Source organism: Homarus americanus, unplaced genomic scaffold (genome assembly GCF_018991925.1).
Source record: "Homarus americanus isolate GMGI-L3 unplaced genomic scaffold, GMGI_Hamer_2.0 scaffold40248, whole genome shotgun sequence".
In the NCBI taxonomy this organism is placed as follows: Eukaryota; Metazoa; Arthropoda; class Malacostraca; order Decapoda; family Nephropidae; genus Homarus; species Homarus americanus.
Window position 1 is genome coordinate 7,384,492 of NW_024712526.1, and position 10,890 is coordinate 7,395,381.

A 10,890-nucleotide genomic window follows, 5' to 3' on the forward strand; every position below is an offset into this window, starting at 1 on the left:
GAATACAACTAAAATTATACCACTAAAGGAATAGATTCATGTGATGCGCTCAACAAACCGCTGCACACTGTAAACCACTGAACGGAACAAATCTATCACAGTAATGAGTAAGACGCGGCAGATTCAGAACATTTGAATCGTTTGCCCTCCTGCTAATGGCATCTAAATATTCCCTTCCTCCTTCAATCACTTCATTAACCCCTTGCAAGTCTTTTCCTGTTATTGTATCGAGGCCGGAACTCAGGAGGTGAAAAACGGATCCTCATTCCATTCCTTGTCACTATTAAACTCACAGCCATAACAGATGTGTTCCTCTGTGGTGCTCTCCTTCACATACATTAACAACAACAAGACCACGGTGCGATATCTCTCTCTGGTTTATACTTGTCGCTTTCACACTAACTCTTCATACCTTGCGAATTGCCATGTCATTCCTCACACTACATACTGTTTACAAGTTAGAGAAGCGTGCTTGTCATATGTCCTTATACAGATAGCGTATCAAATGTTTTATTCTCATACTTTCACTTCCTGTTTATCGTCATTATCGTCTTTTTCTTTTATTCTTTATTATTCCTTCAATCTTTCATCCTCCGTCTGTTTAAATTTTTCGTTGTACTTGTTTCTTCACTGTTCGTCAACCCAGACAATAAACCACAACTACGGCTCAGAATTTCGAATGTTCTTACGATATATTTCCCTCTCTAACTGGATATATTAGAACTTATTATACTAGGTCCCATAAACCACGGCATGGAAATATATTTATTGATGTTTCTACGCTAAATTCACTTCGGCTACGACATAGGTAATTCTCTAAAGTTCGTATGTTAAAACCTGACTCTTTAAACCATCATCCAAAAGGGTTAAACCATCGTCTTCAAAAACTAAATAATCTTTTTACCAGAATGTCTTTATGCAAATTCGACACAGTATCTTCCTTCATATCTTAGTTATCAGGTTAAGTCAGCGTGTCAGATATATTCTCACGTCTTGGAGTGAATTCAACGTACACGGGTCTGAGAATTCATCTTTGCTGTGTAATTTAAATGAGCCTCCACTTATATACATTCACAAATCTGTTAGGGAGAAATTTAATCCACGAATTTTTATGAAGATTTGGTAGTGATAAAATCTCTTAACGTTTTCTATGGAGGAGTTCAATTTAATAAGATCAAAAGTCAATGATATTTTTGTTCTTAGGTATACACTACGCTGTACTTAAAATCGTTTGAAATAGCGTAAATATAAACTAAATAGAGCAAACTAATACGGTATATATAATCTTTGTCTCATAATCGCGACTGTTTATTGACTTCCTTGACGAGCGGATACTGAGCCAGAGCGCACGTATCCCCTTGAAAATTTAACCTTATACCGAAGAATCAAGAGGATAAAACATAACAAGTTTGATGCTCTCTTTTTTTTTATCTATATAGAAGATCGGAACATCATTCAGTCTTCTATTGATGCTAGTAAACATCATATGGCTCTCGGGGTTCTTATTGTATAGAATGTAGGAACAGCTGAAGATTAAGCATCCCAGCATAATATTTCACCTGATGATTGGAACACTTTAAAGCTAATTCCTATAGGAGTTAGGTTTGGTTAGGAAAGGTTAGCAGATACAAACAAACAAGCAGAAAAGACACAAACACGCAAACGGAAAAACACAGAGGAGACACAAACATGCAAATAGAAGATACAAGCAAGTAGAGAAGACAAATAAACAAACGGAGAAGATACAAAAACAAACAAATAGAACAACCACAAGCAGACGGAGAAAACAAATAATCCAAGCACAAACAAAACAAACGGAATAGAAACAAACAGACGGACACAAAGAAAGCTACCCCCTTGCGCGTCATAATCAAGCCTTTCCTCCTCCTCCTCGCCGTCTCTTCCGTCGTCATATCACAGTAAGACGAATACATTTATACGGCAACTCGCTCCTGGCATAGTTGATGACCCCAGGTGTGTGTGTGTGTGTGTGTGATATGTGCGGGTGTGTAAGGTGTGTGTGTGTGTGTGTGTATGTGCGTGTGTGTATGCTTGTACCTCATGTACCGCCTCTCACACTACACACCTGAAAACTTGTAAATATTGCCTGATTACCACAAGTAAATAATACGAAGAGAGGAGGAGGGAGATGCCGCGTGCTGCTGGTGATGGAGGGTGGTGGGGAGGGAGGTGACCAGTCCTTGCAGGTGTTCAGGGAGCTAGTGCGGTGTTCTCTCTCTCTCTCTCTGACTAATACTTAAAACCAGCCCTAACAAGCGACCTACACACACTCCTCTGACAAGTGTGATTCAGACAACACCCACACACACTCCGATTACAATACCCTCTCCTCGGTTGTTTCTCCACATCGCCACCAGGATGCGTATCTCGCCTTCGGTCGTTGTCATGGTAACGGTCTTCGTCGGTCAGTTAGTCATGGCGGTCGCTCAGGTGATCTCCGTGGGCGAGGATAACCAGATGAAGGGCGTGGGCGTGGTGGTAAGGGAGGTAGTGGAGCTGTACCTGTCTGCGTGTTACCTGGTGGTGGTAGACGCCTCTAATGGTTCCAGCACCTACAGCGATATTCTCAGGTGTTTGTGTGTTGTGTGTGTGTGTTATCTGTGTGTGTGTGTGTGTGTGTGTGTGTGTGTGTGTGTGTGTGTGTGTGTGTGTGTGTGTGTGTGTGTAAATATTCTACAAGCATCAAGTTATTTTCTCTCTAGTCCTGCTCCTTGATAGACCTTTAAATGTTCTCGAAGTGTTTTTTGTATTTGACAAAACAAAAACTAAAGAAACTTCCCTCAGATAATATTGAAAGAAAGAATAACAAAACAAAGTGAAAGAGGGTGAGTGATGGATGTGAATGAGTAGTGTGTTGTAAGATACTAACATCTCATCACCCTTCGTCAGGTCCCTGGCAGGAGTATACAAAGGTATTCTGGTAATGGACACTGGGACACATACCTTCTCCTCTTCCTCATCCCCTCCTGCTGTAGATTCCTTCTCACCTCTCCTGGAGTTTCTGAAGGAGGGAGACGCTAAGTTATCGTGCCGTGCCCTCATCTTCGACTTAACCTCCGCCACCAGCCCCCACCAGGCTCTTGAGTAAGTACTGTAGTAGTAATCATGTTTCAAGGATCAGCCGGTAAGTGACGTGCATTTGTAATACAAAAAAGAAGAAAAAACTACAAAATAATGTTTCCTCCATAGTGGGATAATTATAACACTAAAACAATGCAGACGTTAACAGCTGTCGTATTTGAGTAAGAATTCTAAACTTCAATCGGGGTTCGAACCAGCGTCACGGGGTATCAAAAGTTAAGAAACTTCGCCAGGGTGTTGTTGCGCTTGCCGGCACCTCACATAAAAACAACTGATGGTAGAAAGCGGGAGAGCGTTTGTGTGAAGGTGTGTCATTGTACGGTGTGGAGGGGGACGTCAAGTGTGTTGGTTGGCTCTTGCTAGTAAAGAACGACTGTGAACGATCATGTGACATTTCCATTAACGCCAGGCGCTTTTGATTGCTTGTGCTGGCGCTGTTTATTGTAAGAGATATTTCGTAATAACCAATATGGTGGCACAGGTTGGTGACGGCGACGCAGCTGGAGGAGTGGCCAGAGAACATGGTGGTGGGGGTAGGGTCCAACACATTAGCCAAGACCTTCCTGGAGCACCCCGCCCTACGCAACACAGTCCACACACTCTACCTCGCCCCCCACCACCCTCCCCGAACCACCACTACTGCAGGGACGAAGGGTTGTCTTGTGTTAAATCATAATTCTAACACCAATATGTTAACTCTCATAAATAACGGGACATATATTTATAAATTTAATAACGGGAAAATAATATATATATAATTTTAATGAGATATTTAACTTATCAACTAAACTTTATCCACAATACTTATAAAACTAAGTAAGTAAGTAAATAAGTAAGTAGGTAAATAAATAAGTAAGTAAGTAAGTAAATAAGTAAGTAGGTAAGTAAATAAGTAATACATTTCTACTGTACCCCGACAGACGCGAGGCTAGAGGTGGCGGTACACACACGTTGTCACTTCTGCCACCAGGGGAACTCCAAGACCCTCGAGCTGGACCGCTGGAGCCCCCACACTGGCTTTCACGCCCACGCCCATCTCTTCCCTGGTGAGTCTCTATCCTGGTGAGTCTGCTAGTGATGAGTCTCTTCTGGTGAGTCTCTACCCTGGTGAGTTTCTACCCTGGTGAGTTTCTACCCTGGTGAGTTTCTACCCTGGTGAGTTTCTACCTGGTGAGTTTCTACCTGGTGAGTTTCTCCTGGTGATTCTCTTCTGGTGAGTCTCTTCTGGTGAGTCTCTTCCCTGGTGAGTCTCCCTTCACTCAAACTCTCCTACGTTAAATTATTTTCCCGTTTACTGGGTATAAGAAAATTTATTTTTTGTCGTATCTTTGGTTAAGTTCAAACTAATTTAGGATTTAACAAGAATTTTGGGCTTTACATGTACCGTTGTTATGTATGTATGTAGATGGAATAGATGGACAGACAGACAGACAGACACACACACATTATTTAAAACATCTTCTAATTCGTAACACCATCAAGCATATCTAAAAAATAAAATAAACTAATAAATACATCATATCCCCTTCTCCCCCAACAGATCAGTTCCGGGATTGCATGGGCCACAAGTTCCAGGTTGTGTCAATGGACTGGTTCCCCTTCCTTAAGTTCCATCGAGATAGTGACGCCCCGGCCACTACAGTCACTCCTGTCGACTCACTCGACCTCAGGATGCTCCAAGCCCTCGCCCGGGTCTTAAATTTTACGTGAGTTTAGGTTAGGTTAGATTAGGTTAGGTTAGGTCTTGTTTAGTCAGGTTTGATTAGGTTAGGTAAGGTTAGATTGGGTTAGGTTGGGTTAGATTAGATTGAGTTAGATTAGATTAGGTCCGGTTGGGTTAGATTAAGTTATGATAGGTTAGGTTATAGACGCTCTGAACATAGAACAGTGACTGATGTTCATGGTGCTGCGCCCTCCTCCCTCCCCTCCGCCAGGTATGAGATCCGTGTGCCGTGGGACAACCAGTGGGGGATGAGACAGGAGGGCGGCAACTGGACAGGGACAGTGGGGACCCTCCAGCACCATCAGGCAGACTTCTCCATGCTCCTCAACTGGTCCCAGGAGAGGCGTCTCGTCATCGACTTTTCCAGGATCTACGCCGCCGAGCCCCTCGTTATGGTCACCTCCAAGCCCCGGCCTCTACCTCGCTATCTGTCCATCGTCAGTCCTTTCACAGGTACCCGGATCCCCCCGTCTCTCCCTCTCAGTCCCAGGGTAACCAGATCCCACGGAAAACAAATCGGAACACTTCAATAACAACATGGAGACGTGGTTGTTTAAGCCGTAATTTGCACTGCACTATTTCATGTATACAGCCAGGACAGTATTCATTATCTACGCTATTTACACTTATTTTGTTTATGCCGAACAGGAGAGGTGTGGTGTGGGGTGCTGGTGATGGTTGTGTGTGGCGGCGTGGTGTACTGGGGGCTGCAGAAGGCCAGGAGTCACTTAGGCCGAGAAGAACATGAGCCTCGGGTCCTCCCTCTTCTACACCACCGGGCTGCTGCTACAGGACTCGCCCTTCAAGCTTCCCACCGCTATTACTAACCAGGTGACCACAGTGTCTCTCTCTTCGTTAAAGCTTATGAGACAGTTTACAGTTTAAGTCAGACTGGTGTTCATTTACCATAAATTTAAATCTTTGGTGAATTTTCTACCCAACCGCCAGGAGGGGTTTGGAAACTTTGCTTCATCCCATAAGTGTTCTAATGTTCTCGTGGTATTACACGTTTTACATCATCATCATTTTCATCATCAACGTTTTGCGGCCATTCACCACGCTTGTACTTTCATAACACCTGTTCTCAAAACTTTGTGTACATACAACACTTGTTTACTTCTTGACTGGGTGTTCTTTGGGGTCTCTTGGGTGTATTTAATGATGAGAACGGCAGCCATCATCAGTAAGTTGCAGGGTTTAAGTCTCCGTGATCGTCTACATTAGGTTAAGTTATATTAAGCTATAAGTGAAATCAGTTTCACAGACAGACACAATATTCCTGGCCACTAACATGTAGAATAATGGCGACCTGCAGTAATAGGTCACAACTTGCACACCACAGACTTTTAATTTATATTGGGGGCCTCCGGGTGTGTTCAGATGTTGGTGGGCTGGTGGTGTGTGTTCAGCATCCTGGTGGGGACTATGTATCGCTCCTCCCTGGTGGCGCACCTCTCCCTCCCCACCAAGGGCTCCCCCGTGGAGACCTTCGAGCAGCTTCTGGTGCAGGACGGCTGGTCGTGGGGTCTGGAGCCAACCTATGGTGCTGAGTGGGAGTGGTTCAAGAGTAGCACCACACCCGCCATCAAGGACATCTTCCAGGGCATTGAGGTACTTAATATAAACCCGTGACTTTCTGAGATAAACTTCGGCTCCCTTGGTAACCTTTAACTCCTGAGATAACCTTCTATGCTTTGACCCGAGGATATTACCTTTGACCCTCCGAGATAACCCTTGACTCCTCTACTTGACCCGTGACCTTGTGCACAGATTCTAGACACAGAAGCCCACTTGGAGCGGGTAGTGAGGGGAGGCCACGCCCTCCTCACCTGGAAGTACCACATCCACAACATCGTCGCCTCCCGTTACACAGACACACGAGGCTACACACCCGTACACATCGGCCGCGTTGAATACTTCGTCAGCACCGGCTATGGCTGGGGCTTCAGGTTAGTGACGGATATAACCTAGACAAAATTACGAGCAATACACGGATGCATAACCACTCAGTAAGTACTAGTAACTTATTAACCTAACTTCGCTTACATTTGGCATCCCTATCAACGAACACAGAGTCATAACACCACTCAAACAAACACACACAGTTTACATGAAGGATCTCCACCTCACCTTATTTCACTCCAAGATTAACCACCCTAACACTATTTAAGGAGGAGGGTAGGTTAGGTTAGGTTACACAACACCCACTCAATTATTACGTATTTGAAAATGATGAATTATATGACACTTAGTTATAAAGCACTCAAATCCTAACCTAAGACTAATTTAATCCCCAAAGGTAGATAAGTTGTTTAATTATCAAGTGAAATAAGCAGGGATGTGTAATCTTCACGTAATCTGTAATAATTACTAATAAAACTGAGAGCAGGCGCTTCGACCAAGATGGCGGGCGCTCTAACTTAATATTTACTTCTGGAATCGTGACAGAAAAGGCGCCCCATTCCTTCGGCGCCTGGACAAGACCAAACAGAGGTTGATAGAAACCGGCCTCATTAACTATTGGCTCAATGACCTCATCCAAACCTCCGCTAGAGAGGCCAGGAGAGACAGGATGAAAGAGGAAGAAGTTCGACAGCAGGAAGAGAAAGAGGTACGGTGTTGTTGTTTGTATGGGAGTATAACCGATGGAATTAACTGCACACCACAAAAGGTTCTGACATAAATATAATCAAACATGTTGAATAATATTACACAAGCTTGAGGTGAAATAAGTTAGGGTGTCTAAACTTCAGGAGAAATAAATTAGATCCACTAGGGGTGTCTAAACTAAAGATAAATAAACCAGGGTGTCTAAACTTCACTAGGACGTGGAGGTGCGTGTGGCATTGAGTGTCGATCACCTGCAGGGGGGCTTCTACCTCCTGCTGCTAGGGTATGGCGCCGCCCTTCTCGCTTTGCTGGGGGAGGTCGCATTGCCTACACCCGCCGCCTCCTAACCGAACCTTCCAACCTCATGACCTGACCTCCAAATCTCATGACCTAACTTCCAAACTTTATGACCTGACTTTCAAGCCCTATGACCTGACTTCCAAACCTCGTGAACTGACCTCCTGACCTGACTTCAAAACCTCATGATCTGACCTCCAAACCTCGTGACCAAACACCATGACAAGTCTACTTCTCGACTATCCTACAGACTATATGACCTGCCTAACAATATCCTTGACCTCCTAGACCCAAGCTCTGATAGCGTTAACTGAACTCGTCTTGAGCTCATCACCCGACCTACAGAACATGCTGACTTGACCTCTAACCTATTCTGATCTCTTGGCCTAATGATCTAGCTCACCTGATTATATTACTAATGTCTTTTATCACCTATTGATGACTCTAATACCTGTCAACTACACTAATTAACACCTGATGACGTCACTACACCAACACCAACACCTGATGACGTCACTACACCAACACCAACACCTGATGACGTCACTACACCAACACCAACACCTGATGACGTCACTACACCAACACCAACACCTGATGACGTCACTACACCAACACCTGATGACGTCACTACACCAACACCAACACCTGATAACGTCATTGAGCAACAAACAAGTAGAAGCAATATTGTTTTGAACATGAGTATCAGTTTGTCGTGTTTGGATCTATGTAATTACAGTAAAACATAATAAAGTTCACAATGTTTCTCTTCCCCACCCTGTCTGACGACCTACAGGGTATCTAACGTGGGAAATTACTTCGTATATATTTTGAAACGCAGATTTTTAACCAAACGCAACATTTAACATTTTAACATTTAATTTATACTAAATAGAAATCTTTACATTTAATATACTCTAGAGCAGGAAATCTGGATAGTTTTGAATGGTGTCTCGACAGTTCCCAGTTGTGTTATGTCCATGGAGAGTAAATATTAGTGAACAAGGCGGCTGACTCTAGTGGCACTCTTCGGGGTGTTGGTTCAACCCTCGGGTCGTGTGTGAGAACCGTGTTTCCTGGAGTACACGTCAGTCATATTCTTTGTCTATTTCACTTGAACCTTCACTGTTATTTTTTTATGCTCAGAATGCAAATCCGGAGGACGAGCGAGAAAATATTGTGGTCATCGGATTGAGGTCAACCAGAATGTCATTTAGCAAATCAGTACAGCTGTACAGAAGTAACAAGTCGCTGATGGCGGCAAAGAGGATCCTGGAAGAGACTTTGGTGGACGATACTTACGAACAGTACGGTGTGCGACCGTGCGATACCAAAACAACGTCCACCTCAGTTTAAAGGCAGACTCAGTCGGTTTTTAATAACAAAATATGATCTAGATCCCTTCTAGAATGACTTTACTATACAAGACTCAACCGAGAACAAAACCGACACAACGTGTACTAGGTCTTTACATATGATCTCTGGTTCTACTTTACAAAGTACTGTACAGTACATGCTAACAGTGTATCTATAAATGAATTTTATCTCAGAGAAGATTTATCTACTAACGTAAAATGAAAGGAGTCATTGTGTACTACAACTATTCTCAGGTTCTCAACTGGCTCAGCCGTGTTAATATTGTTATTATTATTCACTCTGTATCTGTGTTTGTCTGGCAAAAATAACTTTCAATTAAATTAAATTCAATATATCCAACTGTTTTTGCTTATTAGTGACAACTCATGTGATAAAAAGTGTAATATTTGTAATAATTGCTCTGAATAATATAATTAGATTGTTTTAAAGATTATTATAGCTAAATAAACTTTATACTCAGTGTCCCTAAGACGAGGCCTCCATTGTTCCCGCGCCTGGTGTGCCCATAGGTCGGTGTACAGGTTAAGACGTTTTCTACCATTTATTTCAGCATTCTGGTAAGTTTGTCATGGTTTAAGTTAATTGTTAAGAGTATGTCTATTATAAAAGCTGAGAGGGTACCTGTAAGGTTTAATTCAGTAAGTTAAAAAGTTGCGTACAGTACAGAGGAAAAGGATCCTCGCTTTGGTTATTTTATTTCCTGTTCTCGAACTTTTCAAGGTGTTTAGTAGGTGTAGGTTGGCAAAGATAGGCTTGATTGGTTCATTTTTAATTTAAATGGTTTCCCGTCTGATAGTCACCACGTGTGTAAAAGCAAAACAATTGACTGTATGGGAAAAATATTTAAGTGGTCTCTCAATGGCCATGAAATAACTCTTAAACACGTGTTCTCTCGGAGTTGGGTTGGGTTAGGTTTCTCTAGAATCGGTCATCACGAGAGACGGTCAACGTGTAAATTAATGGTGCTTTTACAATATATATTTTGTTAATTGTGAGTGACTGTTCTCTTTTGGGAAAGTGTATATTTTTTTATATAATTTATACTATAATACTGCCTACACGGTCAAAGGAACCGCTTAGTTAATACTGACAACATTATATAACCACTCAGGGGAGATTAGGTCAGGGTAGGTTAGGTTAATTTATGTATTTTTTTCTTTTTCCCCAGAAATAAACTAACTCCAATAAAAAAATCAGTAAAATTCATGTAGGATTTTTTGTTTTGTTTTGACAGAATCGCTCACAGCTCTTAGGTAAACGTTTATGTTCTTTTGCTCCTAGAGTACTGTAACTATTATGGTCCACCGTCCACTTTTAAGACAGGTAAACAGACTAAACAAAACCCAAGCTAACGTAAGAAGTAAAAGGTATTCTTAGATGGTTAGAACTATGTAGGCGAGTTACCACATACATTATTAATTACTGAGAAAGTCTGTAATTATTGGCAACCCAACTACAGCAAGAACACTTCCATCTGGTGTTAGCTGATGTAAGATTTCTCCTCAAGAAAAAAAAAGAAAAAGCCAAATATGTAAAATAAAAGTCCCTGGGGAAATATACACTTTTTTTTGGAATACTGTACTTGTAGTTAGTTGGTAAAGGAAGAGTAAAAGGCTAATACCAGAAGTTGTCTGATTTCGTTCATTTTTCATAGATGTTCGTTGAATGACAGTAAGTAATAAAAATAATATGACACTGCACAGAACCTAATGGAACCTGACCTAACCAACTACAAACACTTAACCTTACCTGACTTAACCTCCTAGCCGGGAGGGCTCCTC

General features: G+C 42.3%; 1 protein-coding gene across 1 annotated transcript; it reads left to right on the forward strand.

Annotated features, from left to right (window-relative positions):
- Positions 1 to 4,035: 4,035 nt before the first annotated feature.
- On the forward strand, positions 4,036 to 6,796 carry LOC121863533. Its single transcript, XM_042362226.1, has 6 exons — positions 4,036 to 4,148; positions 4,643 to 4,808; positions 5,037 to 5,278; positions 5,474 to 5,656; positions 6,206 to 6,436; positions 6,596 to 6,796. Exons 4-6 carry the CDS (start codon positions 5,570 to 5,572, stop codon positions 6,794 to 6,796), a joined length of 519 nt encoding a protein of 172 aa, XP_042218160.1. The 5' UTR covers positions 4,036 to 4,148; positions 4,643 to 4,808; positions 5,037 to 5,278; positions 5,474 to 5,569.
- The last annotated feature ends 4,094 nt before the right edge of the window (positions 6,797 to 10,890 follow it).

Bases quoted from the DNA above. Each gene is read 5' to 3' on its own strand.
- LOC121863533 (XM_042362226.1), top strand. From the start codon at position 5,570: ATGAGCCTCGGGTCCTCCCTCTTCTACACCACCGGGCTGCTGCTACAG. The intron at 5,657-6,205 runs GTGACCACAGTG...GGGTGTGTTCAG, and splicing joins CCACCGCTATTACTAACCAG to ATGTTGGTGGGCTGGTGGTG. The intron at 6,437-6,595 runs GTACTTAATATA...CCTTGTGCACAG, and splicing joins ACATCTTCCAGGGCATTGAG to ATTCTAGACACAGAAGCCCA.